Consider the following 15,479-nt stretch of genomic DNA (forward strand, 5'->3'; position numbering starts at 1 on the left):
CAAAGACTCCAGTCACCCATAGACAGTTCTCTCTGCTACCGTATGGCAAGAGGCTCCTTAACAGCTTCTACCCCCAAGCCATAAGACTGCTGAACAATTAATCAAATGGCCACCTGGACAATTTACATTGACCCCCCCCACACACACTCACTGTTTATTATCTACAATATGCTGTCACTTTACCCCTAACTACAAATTACTTCAACTAACCTGTATCCATGCAAATTGACTCGGTACCGGTACCCCCAGTGTATATAGCCTCGTTAATGTTATTGTTTCTTTTTATGATTTTTTACTTTAGTTTATTTGGTAAATATTTTCTTAACTCTTTCTTGAACTGCATTGTTGGTTAAGGGATGGTTTTGGCGCATGTGACGAAGTTTGATTTGATTTAGTGCTGGATTCCTTTTTCAATATGCATGTCTTCATCATGTCATCATGTTATTACACATGTTATACACTGACAATGTAATTCCATGAGCAGATCTGACCAGTTTGATTTCTTCTCTAGATTGTCTCCAAAGGAATCCCCATGCATTCCAGAATGATCCACTCCTTGAATGGGACACAGTCCCCCATTCCTTATGGCAAGAAAGGACAGGTAACTCTGCTGCTGCAACGCCTAGACACACCACACTGTAACTCCCATTCGATAGATTAAGAATTAATTCTGCACGGAAGACAAAGTATGACCATTACCTTGTAGCACAGTAGTCTGTCAGCCTTTTGTATTATTTATGTATAATTACAGTTTCTTAAATACATCATTGAGTACGGTTCCATGCACAAAATGATACGATTATTATGAATAGTCAGATTAATATAATAGTTTGATTTAAAACGTTTACATGCTTTGCAAGAAGAACGATTCCCCTAATAATCCTGTTTACATGGACACATCTGAAATCAGACTACACGATGGGACTTGGATAAATGTAGAAAATCAGCAATCAAAACACACGTTCTAACACAGCGACCATGTTATTTTTGTGAAAACTATTTGATTCTGAGTTCGGACATATAAAGTTTGTATGTGTTAGTATAATTTAATTATGACAATGTGCTTTCATCAATTGAAAGCCCTTAATCTATTTTATGAGAATTTGTAAGATTTCTTGTTTGCATAAAATAGACGCAGACCAGTCTTTAAATAATAGGTAATATAATTTATTCTCGGAGCGCTCTACCACTTAACCTCTTACCTCTACCTGGGACGCTTGCGTCCCAACTAGAGCTCTGGAAATGCAAATGCGCTACGCTAAATGCTAATAGTATTAGTTAAAACTCAAAAGTTCATTAAAATACACATGCAGGGTATCAAATTAAAGCTACACTCGTTGTGAATCCAGGCAACAAGTCAGATTTTTAAAATGCTTTTCGGCGACAGCATGAGAAGCTATTATCTGATAGCATGCACCAATACACTACAACAGAAAAGCACAGCAGGGGACGTAAACAAAATAATTAGCATTTCGGCGTTACACAAACCGCACAATAAAATAGAAAACAGTCATTACCTTTCACCATCTTCTTTGTTGGCACTCCTAGATGTCCCATAAACACTATTGGGTCTTTATTTAGATTAAATCGGACCATATAAAGCCAAGATATCGTTATATGTAGACTGTGTGATAAACGAAAAAAACAGCGATTTCACAACGTAACGTCATTTTTTTAAATTCAAAAAGTAGACGATAAACTTTCACAAAACACTTCGAAATACGTTTGTAATGCTACTTTAGGTATTAGTAAACGTTAATAAGCGATAAAAATCATCCGTAGGCGATGTAGATATCATTAGCTGTCGTCTTGGAAAAAATTTCAGGAGAGAGCTCTTCCGGAATGATCTGGGCGGAGACCGGAGGTAAGCGGTGCCCCTCTTTCGGTTCAACCAAGAATCAAAGATGATTAAATTCACAAGATACTCGACAACATGGGGATGCTGTGGGAGTTGAATGCTCGGTCTTATCTAATTCGGCTCACTGTTAACAATTGCGGTAGTGGCGCAAGGATATTTATTTCCATTTTCTGTGATCAGGTTTTCCTGCGCTTTCCGATGTAACGCACGTTATGTAATAGCCACAGTCGTGATTTAACCAGTTTTAAAAACGTCCGAGGGTTTCCTATACACACATTCTAACCATATGAACGTACTATATTCCTGGCATGAGTAGCAGGGCGCTGAAATGTTGCGCGATTTTTAACAAAATGTTCAAAAAAGTAGAGGGTCGACTGAAGAGGTTAAATACATGCATCAGTTTATATACAGATCATGCCGTCATTTCACTGCCTTAACCGAATCCCCTCCTCTCGACTGGGACAAAGTAAGGTGAAAAGTTCATTCTAACTTACTAACACACTCCCAGATAACTTTTGACCCCTCAACATTATCGATCACCACTGAACTTAGGAATGCACTCACTGCCTTATCTAAAAACCCCAGAGCTAAGTTTCAGTTGGGTCAACCATAGGCTGACGACCGTATGTGTTTACACAGTCCACAACCCATTTGTTCCGGCCTAGTTGGACACCATGTTCATTAACTTGTCCTGTCACACAATTCCTTCTTATGAACTCATATTGTCTATTACTTATATAACAGAGTATAAGTTTACCTAGATACAATTCTATTTCAAATGGGGATATTGTTTATTCATTTATCCATAATAAATCCATAATAAATTCAACAGTATGTGAAAACTAATTCTAAGATGCATACTTAGAAATGGCTTGCGCTTCCTTCATTCTTGAATTGGAGTGGCATTTGCGTCCCTTGCCTTTGCAACCATAAAAATCATGGTTGCAAAGGCAAGAGATGCAAATGTCACTTCACCACTTTAGCAGACTTTCATCATAGAAAGTGCATTGAGACACAAGCAAAGGTCAATGGCCTCAGATTTACTGAATCAACAGGACCTCTTCCATCCCAAAGGGACTCTGTTAATCATTACACTTCTTTGCAACAAGGAGCAAAGGGAATGAGGTTTGTGTGATTCATCATCTCAAAAATCCCCTAAACAAAGCAGGCCTTTATTTAAAGAATACTTGATTTAATTTAATTTCAAATTAACACCTATTTTACAGTACCAGTCAAAAGTTTTGACTCATCTTCTCATTCCAGGGTTTTTCTTTATTTTTACTATTTTCTACATTGCAGAATAATAGTGAAGACATCAACTATGAAATAACATATGGAATCACGTAGTAACCAAAACAGTGTTAAACAAATCAACAAGTATTTTAGTGTCACGCCTTGGTCATGTATCGCTATTTCCTTTATTAAAGCACATGAGTAACCTACACGCTGCATTTCGGTCCGACTCTCTTTCTACAAACGAAGAACGCCGTTACATTTAGATTCTTCGAAGTAGCCACCTTTTGCCTTGATGACAGATTTGCAAACTCTTGGCATTCTCTTAACCAGCTTGACTTGGAAAAAAAAGGACACTTCCAATGGATGTTCCGCTAAATCAATTATCACATCCACTCAACACTTCAAAAGATGATTTGAACCAAAGCTTACTCTAGCTATCAAGTCAGTAATTCTTACTAGACAATAGACAGACTCCCCGATCCCACTCACATTTCAGTCACTGAATGTTTCAAGACTCCCGAGCATTGCTTCTAAATGTATTTGAAATGTATTCATTGTTGACACAAGTATTTCTTTGTATAAAAAAGTGGTAGTGTCCGTGTTACAGCGTCACATTATTCTGTGTAGTTGAGAGGTAATGTAACAGCCTGTTCTCTTTTCAGCACATCCTGTCTATCGACAGAGCCAACCTCAACAAAGAAATGTTGTCAGGTAGGAGAATGAAAATCCTTATTCCCATAATGCCTGAGGGGTGTACTTCGATTGAAGAAAAATCTACTCTGGGTTTTCTAAAGCTTGCCAGCTTCAGTTAGATTCACATTCCAGTTTAGGCTTCATCCATACTACAACAGTGGCTATTTGCTTGTCCGCCTGCCGATAACTCTAGTAGGCTTGGAACTGCGCCTGGATGTCGCACATACCTAGTCGAACGCCAGCTGGATGTCGCACATACCTAGTCGAACGCCAGACTCTTCATTGAGGCAATTCTGAAACATCTATCTATGGGCGAGTCAGTGCCACATTTGTAATTTGTGCAGAAATCAAAATGAAAGAAAAGTTAGCTTGCAAATTCAGCAGGCTATGGTGTTAAATAGGCTTGTTGAAGTGCGTCTTTATTGTATTACTTATTGTTTAATAATAATAATGATATTAAGTTATTCACAAGTTTTATGTGCATGAAGTTTCAAATGCATTATGTAACATTATGTAACATTATAATTTTTTGACACACAACAACACATTTGATTAATAAAATATTTTATCAGTCGTCGTCGTCAAATGAAGGGGATGATGACGCAATCTTTGCGAGACGGAGGAATCTGATTTCATTGGTCTAAGTTAGCCTGCCCGGGAGCATGTTAGTGCTGAAGGATTCGTTGCCATAGAAATTTACCTGGCTAAAAGGTGAGCCATTTTCGTGGTACAGGTTATCCAGAGTTGAACTCAGAGTTGACCGAAAGTTACCTCGCTAACTATGTATAGGGCTCTGGAGAGCTCATCAGATTCTCAATATTGTATGTGCTTATTGAAATGCAGTATGCTTATCCACTCATCTTGAATGGCAAATAGGTTAATCTTGTATTATCTGCCTGATGTCAATCTGCCATTTCTACAATAAAATAATATGGATTATTAAGATGAATATGAATAGTTTCTCTCGCCTGATTACCGACAACGATGAGACGGCCTATAGGGAGGTCAGAAAACTGGCAGTGTGGTGCCAGGACAACAACCTCTCCCTCAATGTGAGCAAGACAAAGGAGGTGATCGTGGACTACAGGAAAGGGCGCGCCGACCAGGCCCCTATTAACATTGACGGGGCTGTAGTGGAGAGGGTCGAGAGTTTCAAGTTCCTTGGTGTCCACATCACCAACGAACTATCATGTCCAAACATACCAAGACAGTCGTGAAGAGGGCATGACAAAACCTTTTCCCCCTCAGGAGACTGAAACATTTTGGCATGGGGCCCCAAATCCTCAAAAGGTTCTACAGCTGCACCATCAAGAGCATCCTGACCGGTTGCATCACCGCCTGGTATGGCATCTGATCGTAAAGCACTAAAGACGGTAGTGCGAATGGCCCAGTACATCACTGGGGCCAAGCTTCCTGCCATCCAGGACCTATATAATAAGCGGTGTCAGAGGAAAGCCCCAGTCACCCAATTTTTTGACTGTTTTCTCTGCTACCACACGGTAACTGGAGCGCCAAGTCTAGGATTAAAAGGCTTCTCAACAGCTTCTACCCCCAATTCATAAAAATCGCCACCGGACAATTTACATTGACCCCGCCCACCCCCACCTTCATGTACAGATTACCTCAACTAGCCTGTACCCCTGCACACTGACTCGGTACCGGTGCCACCTGTATATAGCCTCGTCATTGTTCTCTTATTGTGTTACTTTTTATTATTACTTTTCATTTTAGCCTACTTGGTAAATATTTTCTTCTTCTTGAACTGCACTGTTGGTTAAGTAAGTAATCATTTCACGGTAAAGTATACAGTTGTATTTGGCGCTTGTGGCAAATAAAGTTTGATTTGATTTGCTTGTTAAAAGTACTGTCTTAAAACAAGTTGTAAAGTCTAAGGTTAAATAGAGACGTGTCTCTTTCTTTCCACTTAACCACTGACATTTAAAAAATATTTTTTTATACAATCTACAATATATAGATTTCCCCTGGGTTTAACGTATTTTCATGGTTCTCATTAAAGTGCATGAAGACTTAGATGTTAAATACTGTACAATTTAAATACTTTCCCCCAATTCCCCCTTTCTCCAAAAAAACGTGTAAATATTGGACTATAAATTGTGCCTTCCTGTGTTATGCTAAAAAAAATATTATATTCTACTGAGCCATTTTCTTTGTATTCTTATATTGTAATATTTCTTATTGTTGTCGAGAACGAGAACGAACATTAGAGAACGAACATTGAAGTAAGAATTTAGTTAAACTCCAATCAAATTTTACTTGTCACATACACATGGTAACAGATGTTAATGTGAGTGTAGTGAAATGCTTGTGCTTCTCGTTCCGACCAAGCAGTAATATCTAATAAGTAATCTAACCTAACAATTTCACAACAACTACCTTATTTATACACACAAGCCATTGAATTGAGCCATTGAATTGCGACTCTACTTTGTCTCTATACTGATGCTTAGCTTGTTTGATTACCTTGTGGAGGGAATAGCTACACTGTTTGCATTCGGTCATGTTTCCGGTCACCTTGCCCTGATTAGAAACAGTGGTTCGCGCTTTCAGTTTTGCGTGAATGCTGCGATCAATCCACAGTGTTGGACGGTGTATACCATGTTTATCCTGTACAACAAATAATCTTGAAATGTAAGGTATTTTTTGAGGCCTAAAAATATGTTAAATGAAGCTCCACAGCCTTGGGGGTAGAGATAATAGGTTAGTGAGAGCATGATTCGTCTGACTAATGAGACACATAGCGGTTTCTCTTATGGGTTTTCTAATAGTCCATAGTATTTTGGCCATATACCACATCCCCTCGTGCCTTATTGCTTAAAGGTAGTCAATTCTTGCCCCCCTCCCCTTTTTTGGGGTTTTGCCCAATGTTTGCTGTGTCATGTAAGTCTGTTTTTGTAATGTGTTATTCTGTAACTGCAGCGGCAGAGACGTATTCAAACACAAAGCTGAACTTCGCCCACAAACTACTCAACTGGAACACTGAAACAGGAGCGATGACCTTTCTCAGGTAAATAGTTAATAATCACACGGACACACACACACACACACACACACACACACACACTCACATTCTCTCTCTCTATATGTCTCCCTCTCTTTCTAAAGTGCTCTCTAAAGTTGCCTTGCTCTTGTTTTATTGTTTTTGGTTGGACTTTGTTCCTGCATTTAATTGCATGTGGCCTAGTGTGTGTCCAACACCATATGTGTCATAGGGTCATAATATACATGTTGCTTTTAAGCCTCTATGCATAACTTTTTTTATTGGTCTGAAATTGGGGGGCCTTGAGGTAATTGTGTCATACAATTTACAACCAAATTAGCAGTAAAACCTCCCTACCGCTGTGAGAATTAGCACTGCCGCACAGTGAATGATTAATTTAGGGCTTATTCACTAACATTCTACCTATTTAAAATTAATTATAAACTGACAACTTTATTGACATTGAAGTTTTTAAATGATCACATTTAATTCAATGATGTTGGTGGTACTGTATGGTGTGTCTTAGGGCTGATGGTGCAAAGGAGGAGATCCAGGCAGACTTGATTGTGGGGTGTGATGGAGCATTCTCTGCCATTCGGAAACAGTTCCTCCGTCAGAGCCGTTTCAACTTCAGTCAGACCTACATCCCCCATGGGTACCTGGAGCTCACCATGCCCCCCATCAATGGAGAGGTTGGTCCTCTGATGCTCAGAACATGGCACAGGATCAGATCAGGGGCCATATTCAAAAACAGTTTCGGAGTAGCAGTGCTAGGATCAGTTTAGCCTTTTAGATAATAATGAATACAATTATATGGACAGAGGGGACCTGATCCTAGATCAGCACTCCTACTCTAAGTAATTTTTTTGAATACAGCCCATGTTTCAAATAGTTTTAAATGTTCTTTCAAATACTTAAGCTACGCTTCAATGAGCTTTACTGGTGCAATGGAGCCAATGCTATAGTCCCAAAAGCGTATACCCACCCATCCGCCACACCAGTCAGGCTCAATCAAACACTAAAAGTATTTGAAATGAAATACTATTTGAACCGATATGTTTTTATAGTTCATTGTATCAACAGGAAAAAGTCTCTGCACACTACCAGTCAGATGCACGTTTATTTTAATAACTTATCTTTCTGTCAGTCAACCTTCATCAGAGAATGTTCATTGTATCAGCATAGTATTTCATAGGGTATCAGGTGTCATCTCGTTTGTTGATCAACTTTTGGTTAATGCAATGCTACTGTGTCTGTTGTGTATAATGCCGTCATTTCTTTTACTTTGCTCCCAGTTTGCCATGAAGCCTAATTATCTGCACCTATGGCCACGCAACACATTCATGATGATTGCTCTGCCCAACTTGGTGAGTATAAATGGAACTCCGTGTTTGTTTACCCTCTTCTACATACTCTCAACTTCATTTAACTAGGCAAGTCAGTTAAGAACAAATTCTTATTTTCAATGACGGCCTAGGAACAGTGAGTTCAGGGGCAGAATAACAGATAACCTTGTCAGCTTCGGGGATATGAACTTGCAACCTTTCGGTTACTAGTCCAACGCTCTAACCACTAGGCTACTCTGCCGCCCCATTATCATGTGCTCTTGTGAAGTGAATACAGTATAAGAAAATGTCTCTAAAGAGATATAGTGCTTTTAATTAGTCTTGCCCCATCGCTGCAACTCCCCTACGGACTCGGGAGAGGCGAAGGTCGAGAGCAATGCGTCTTCCAAAACACGACCCTGCTTCTTGACACACTGCTCGCTTAACTCAGAATCCAGCCGCACCCAGAATCCAGCCGCACAGAAGACGCTAGAGTGCGATGGGACAAGGACACCGCGGCCAAACTCTCCCCTAACCCGGACGACGCTGGGCTAATTGTACTTCGCCTCATGGGTCTCCCGGTTGTGGCCATCGAACCCGGATCTGTAGTGACGCCTCAAGCACTGCGATGCAGTGCCTTAGATCCCTGCGCCACTCAGGAGGCCTCATACTGCTTTTTATTTAACCCCTTACAAACAGGCCCATTTTAACAACATTCTTGTCTGCATGTGCCGTGCACATTAGTGCAGATGTGGGTGGGTGTATATTTTAATAAATCCATTGAATATAAATCCATTATTTCATTTAAGCCGGGTGTTACACGACTTTCAAAGTCCTAACATCACTGAGCCTCTCACATTAAACAACTGTCTTTCGTGTATTTTTTTATATATTTTTTTACTTGCCATTGGTGCGTGGTGCACGCACTTAACAATGTGGCACAGACGGTGCGTCACACACTACAAGATTCTTCAGGAAACAATGATGTAATGATGTGATTAGATTTAACGTAGCTACAATGAGCTGTGGCTCAAAGCAGCCTCGTTTTCAGTCAGACATTCACGCTTGCCATACAAGAGTTCAAATATAGCCAACATTTTGAAATGAATAACATTGCTTGTGAACTTCAGAGCTGTAATGATTTAACACGTTGTCTTTGGTTAAAGGCAAGTATGGCTCCTGCTCGAGATTCTACACATTCTGGGGGATGTGAAACAACGTCATCTCACTGGCTTCTTCTTGGCAAGCTCTCATTGGCTATTGCTGATAACTATTCTCAAAACTTGTTGTTGCACATCTCACACTACAAGAGCATTGCAGATTTTGTGCAGATTTTGAGCATTGCAGACATGTTTGAAAATATCGGGACGTCTGCGACTGCTCAAAGATTAGCTCACTAGCCCTCAGATTGCATCTCTGACCCGCTCACATTAAATGCGCGTCGGTGACGGCCGGGTACCCCGAGTAGGCAACGACACAGGGATTTTTTTCTACCATCTCAAAAGCTTGTCTGGGACAGCAAAATCATTGTGTACACCCAACTTTTTGGCAGGTCCTAATAAACATTACAAGACTAATAAAACATAGAATTGTATATTGTTAGTTTAATTATGTTACGTCCAAATTAATGGATGTAACACTATTTTGTTCATTAAACAGACAAGACACACCTACCCGATCGTAGTCAACACATATATTTTGTTGTAAGAATATAATTAAATATATCAGAATAAAATACAAATAATATTCTTCCCCACTCAACTTGTGTCATGGAAATGTGTGGAGCCAAGTCCAAGCCTCATCTCTTTCTAACCCACTCCTGTTTGTTAGGGAGCAGGCATAGGGTCTTACATTGAGAGTGTCTTCATCATGATTCCAAAAGAAAATAATAGCAATCCTATTTTCAAAAGCATGTGGATCTTGTGTTCATTTTTCACAACCTCCGCAGGCTTTTGGAGTTGCCTATATGCAATCAAGCAAAATAAGAGGCCTACACTTGATTTGGGCTACATTATGGAATGCTAAATGTTTCTGATCAGTGATAGATGAGCAAATGAATAGATGAGCTATACCACCTCCACTTATTTGACCAGCGGGAAACCAGTTAACCAAATAGCCTATGCAGATGGGGGTTCAGTCAATCAAAATCACATTGATTGAGACAAGTCAGTGAAGTCACATTCATTGATTTATCAAGACGAGTCCCCACGCTTGTTTCAAAGCAGCATGATGGTGCTGTCCCAATCAAAACAGTGCTGAAATGTTCATCTAGTTGACCACATACGGTTATTCCAATAAATGGATGACTTTGGCAGTTTCAGTAAGCTACAATTTGATTTGAGCCTTCAATTGCATTAGCCTACTCTATTCCAATATTTGAATCATTGTCACGCCCTGACCTTAGAGATCCTTGTTATTCTCTATGTTTGGTTAGGTCAGGGTGTGATTTGGGTGGGCATTCTATGTTCTCTATTTCTTTGTGTTTGGCCGAGTGTGGTTCCAAATCAGAGGCAGCTGTCTTTCATTGTCCCTGATTGGGGATCATACTTAGGCAGCCCTTTTTCCCCTCCTTCAGTGTGGGAGCTTGTCTTTGTTTGAGTGCATGTAGTTTGCACGGTGAAGCGGTTTCATTCGTTGTATTGGTTTTCTTGGTGGCACATTTAAATAAAATAATTTACGCCTACCACGCTGCACCTTGGTCTCCTTCCGACGACAAACGTTACAATCATTCAGTGGATATTTCTTTATGGATCCAGTTGTGGTTAAGAAAACAGTGCATACTTAGAGGTGGGCTATGCAAAGAGATTGGAGAAGTGACATGCCTCGCAAAGTTTAGAACTGGCAGGAGGATGGTTAACTGGCGCTGCCTAGTGACCATCAACAATGACGCCTTAGCATTGTGGCTCCGTTTACCAAAACTATTTACCAAATGTATATGTCACATTGCAAAACTGGCTAATCACCTGTAGGAGGTCACAGTGTAAACAGGGATATTTGACCCTTGACCTCTGAACATCATTAATCATTAATCCAAGATGGCGTAGCAGTCCGACGTCTTTGTCCTGTCGTGTCCCTTGTATATATCGTTTTACATATTTTTCGGCGCATATCTTTTAAAATATTTAGCTAAACCTCAACATCTAAATACTCTCCTGCAACCCGCCTCACCCAATGTGGCGTGGATCTGCTTTTTTTTCCTAAAGTATTTATATTTACTTTGGATCTGGAATCCCTCAACTGAAGCTAGCCAGCTAACTACCAGATATCAGTCAGCAAACCATTGCCAGCGGTCATCAGCTAACCTTCAGCTCGGAAAGCTCTCGCCAGTTCGAACAACGTGACTCTAACCAGAGCATAACGGACCTGTTATTTTTATCCCCGGATTCCTACCGCAAACTGAACATTTTCATCTGGATCTTCACAACTAGCTAACCGCAATCCCGGATGACTACTCCTGGCTAGCGTTTCCATCCCAGAGCAAGCACCAATTTAGCTTGAAGCTAGCCCGGCCAGGGCTCCTGTGCTACCACCGAAGCATACTCCTGGGCTACAATATCGGCCTGCTAGCTACCTAGAGCAACTTGGAACCCTACTAATTCCACGACTGGTCTTTCGACATCACCGCACGAAGAGGCAAAAACAGACTTACCCCCATCGCGACGTCACCCCCCCAAAGGCTAACTTTCTAGCCCCTGCTATCTGCTTGCTTGCTAACCCGGTCTGCTAACTGCTAAACTGCCGGGCCCTGGTCTGCTAACTGCTAGCTTGCCTGCCCGGTCTGCTAACTGCTAGCCCTTGCTAACTGCTTGCTTGCTAACTCGGTCTGCTAACTGCTAGCTTGCCTGCCCGGTCTGCTAACTGCTAGCCCTTGCTAACTGCTTGCTTGCTAACCCGGTCTGCTAACTGCTAGCTTGCCCTGGTCTACTAACTGCTAGCCCATGCTAACTGCTTGCTTGCTAACCCGGCCTGCTAACTGGTAGCTTGCCCTGGTCTACTAGCTGCTGGCTTGTTTAGCTCCGGCCTACTAACTGTTAGCTTGTTAGCCTGCTAACTGTCTGAAATCGCCGTGTCCCCAGCCAGCCCAACCACTCACTGGACCCATATGTTCACATGGCTATGCATGCCTCTCTCTAATATCAATATGCCTTGTCCATTACTGTCCCGGTTAGTGATTACTGTCTTATTTCACTGTAGAGCCTCTAGCCCTGCTCAATATGCCTTAACCAACCATGTTGTTCCACCTCCTACATATGCGATGACATCACCTGGTTTAAACATCTCTAGAGACTATATCTCTCTCTTCATTACTCAATGGCTAGGTTTACCTCCAATGTACTCACATCCTACCTTACCTTTGTCTGTACACTATGCCTTGAATCTATGCTATCGTGCCCAGAAACCTGCTCCTTTTACTCTCTGTTCTGAACGTTCTAGACGGCCAGTTCGTATAGTCTTTAGTCGTACCTTTATCCTACTTCTCCTCTGTTCCTCTGGTGATGTGGAGGTTAATCCAGGTCCTGCAGTGCCTAGCTCCACTTCCACCCCCAGGTGCTCTCATTTGTTGACTTCTGTAAACCTAAAAGCCTTGGTTTCATGCCCATGTTAACATTAGAAGCCTACTCCCTAAGTTTGTTTTACTCACTGCTTTAGCACACTCTGCCAACCCAGATGTCTTAGCCGTGTCTGAATCCTGGCTTAGGAAAACCACCAAAAACCCTGAAATCTCCATTGCTAACTATAACGTTTTCCGCCAAGATAGAACTGCCAAAGGGGGCGGTGTTGCAATCTACTGCAAAGATAGAAAGTAATACAGAACTCTGCAGGCTAAGTCTGTACCCAAACAAATTCACCTTTCCAGAAACAAGTCTCTCACTGTTGCCGCTTGCTATAGACCTCCCTCTGCCCCCAGCTGTGTCCTCGATACTATATGTGAACTGATTGCCCCCCATGTATTTTCTGAGCTCGTGCTACTAGGTGACCTAACCTGGGACATGCTTAACACCCCGGCCATCCTACAAACTAAGCTTGATGCCCTCAATCTCACACAAATAATCAATGAACCTACCAGGTACAACCCCAAATCAGTAAACACGGGCACCCTCATAGATGTCCTCCTAACTAATTCGCCCTCCAAATACACCTCTGCTGTTTTCAGTCAAGATCTCAGCGATCACTGCCTCATTGCCTGCATCCGTAACGGGTCTGCGACCAAACGACCACCCCTCATCACTGTCAAACGCTCCCTGAAACACTTCTGCGAGCAGGCCTTTCTAATCGACCTGGCTGGGGTATCCTGGAATGACATTGACCTCATCCTGTCAGTAGATGATGCCTGGCTGTTCTTTAAAAGTGCCTTCCTCACCATCTTAAATAAGCATGCCCCTCTCAAAAAATGTAGAACTAGGAATAGATTAAGTCCTTGGTTCACACCAGACCTGTCTGCCCTTGACCAGCACAAAAACATCCTGTGGCATTCTGCATTAGCATCGAATAGCCCCCGTGATATGCAACTTTTCAGGGAAGTTAGGAACAAATATACACAGGCAGTTAGAAAAGCTAAAGCAAGCTTTTTCAAACAGAAATTTGCATCCTGTAATACTAACTCAAAAAAGTTCTGGGACACTGTAAAGTCCATGGAGGATAAGAGCACTTCCTCCCAGCTGCCCACTGCTCTGAGGCTAGGAAACATTGTCACCACTGATAAATCCACTATAATTGAGAATTTCAATAAGCATTCCTCTACGGCCTGCCATGCTTTCCACATGGCTACCCCTACCCCGGTCAACTGCCCGGCACCCTCCACAGCAACCCGCCAAAGCCCCCACTATTTCTCCTTTACCCAAATCCAGATAGCCGATGTTCTGAAAGAGCTGCAAAATCTGGACCCCTACAGATCAGCCGGGCTAGACAATCTGGACCTTCTCTTTCTAAAAATGATCTGCCGAAATTGTTGCAACCCCTATTACTAGCCTGTTCAACCTCTCTTTCGTATCGTCTGAGATTCCCAAAGATTGGAAAGCTGCCGCGGTCATCCCCCTCTTCAAAGGGGGTGACACTCTAGACCCAAACTGCTACAGACGTATATCTATCCTACCCTGTCTTTCTAAGGTCTTCGAAAGCCAAGTTAACAAACAGATTACTGACCATTTCGAATCCCACCATACCTTCTCCGCTATGCAATCTGGTTTCAGAGCTGGTCATGGGTGCACCTCAGCCATGCTCAAGGTTCTAAACGACATCATAACCACCATCGATAAGAGACATTACTGTGCAGCCGCCTTCATCGACCTGGCCAAGGCTTTCGACTCTGCCAATCACAACATTCTTATTGGCAGACTCGACAGCCTTGGTTTCTCAAATGATTGCCTCGCCTGGTTTACCAACTACTTCTCTGATAGAGTTCAGTGTGTCAAATCGGAGGGCCTGTTGTCTGGACCTCTGGCAGTCTCTATGGGTGTGCCACAGGGTTAAATTCTTGGGCCGACTCCCTTTTCTGTATACATCAATGATGTTGCTCTTGCTGCTGGTGATTCTCTGATCCACCTCTACGCAGACGACACCATTTTGTATACTTCTGGCCCTTCCTTGTGTTAACTAACCTCCAGACGAGCTTCAATGCCATACAACTCTCCTTCCGTGGCCTCCAACTGCTCTTGAACGCAAGTAAAACTAAATGCATGCTTTTCAATCGATCGCTGCCCGCACCTGCTCACCCGTCCAGCATCACTACTCTGGACGGCTCTGACTTAGAATATGTGGACAACTACAAATACCTGGGTGTCTGGTTAGACTGTAAACTCTCCATCCAGACTCACATTAAGTATCTCCAATCCAAAATTAAATCTAGAATCGGCTTCCTATATCGCAACAAAGCATCCTTCACTCATGCTGCCAAACATACCCTCGTAAAACTGACCATCCTACCGATCTTCGACTTCGGTGATGTCATCTATAAAATAGCCTCCAACACTCTACTCAACAAACTGGATGCAGTCTATCACAGTGCCATCCGTTTTGTCACCAAAGCCCCATACACTACCCACCATTGCGACCTGTACACTCTCGTTGGTTGGACCTCGCTTCATACTCGTCGCCAAACCCACTGGCTACAGGTTATCTACAAGTCTCTGCTAGGTAAAGCCCCGCCTTATCTCAGCTCACTGGTCACCATAGCAGCACCCACTCGTACCACGCGCTCCAGCAGGTATATCTCACTGGTCACCCCTAGTGAGGGAGACTCACATCTCCCTCACTATCTTTAAGCACCAGCTGTCAGAGCCATTTACAGATCACTGCACCTGTACTTAGCCTATCTGTAAACAGCCCATCTATCTACCTACCTCATCCCCATACTGGTATTTATTTATTT

At 42.1% G+C, this 15,479-nt stretch overlaps 2 protein-coding genes across 3 annotated transcripts in view; one reads left to right on the forward strand and one right to left on the reverse strand.

Moving 5' to 3' along the window:
* LOC115113359 (insulin-degrading enzyme-like) overlaps nt 1–1,592 on the reverse strand; it is a 55,743-nt gene extending 54,151 nt beyond the window's left edge. The window contains exon 1 of the mRNA XM_065012867.1: nt 1,518–1,592. The gene's annotated coding sequence lies outside the window, so the exon portion shown is untranslated. The remainder of the gene's footprint in view (nt 1–1,517) is intronic.
* LOC115113360 (kynurenine 3-monooxygenase-like) overlaps nt 1–15,479 on the forward strand; it is a 39,111-nt gene that overhangs the window by 4,228 nt on the left and 19,404 nt on the right. For both annotated transcript variants that reach the window (XM_029640911.2, XM_029640912.2), the window contains 5 exons: nt 512–601; nt 3,757–3,805; nt 6,725–6,812; nt 7,312–7,477; nt 8,081–8,152. In XM_029640911.2, coding sequence (XP_029496771.1) covers nt 512–601; nt 3,757–3,805; nt 6,725–6,812; nt 7,312–7,477; nt 8,081–8,152 — 465 coding nt within the window. The remainder of the gene's footprint in view (nt 1–511; nt 602–3,756; nt 3,806–6,724; nt 6,813–7,311; nt 7,478–8,080; nt 8,153–15,479) is intronic.

The sequence above is a fragment of the Oncorhynchus nerka genome, linkage group LG28 (assembly GCF_034236695.1).
Source record: "Oncorhynchus nerka isolate Pitt River linkage group LG28, Oner_Uvic_2.0, whole genome shotgun sequence".
NCBI classification, from domain to species: Eukaryota; Metazoa; Chordata; class Actinopteri; order Salmoniformes; family Salmonidae; genus Oncorhynchus; species Oncorhynchus nerka.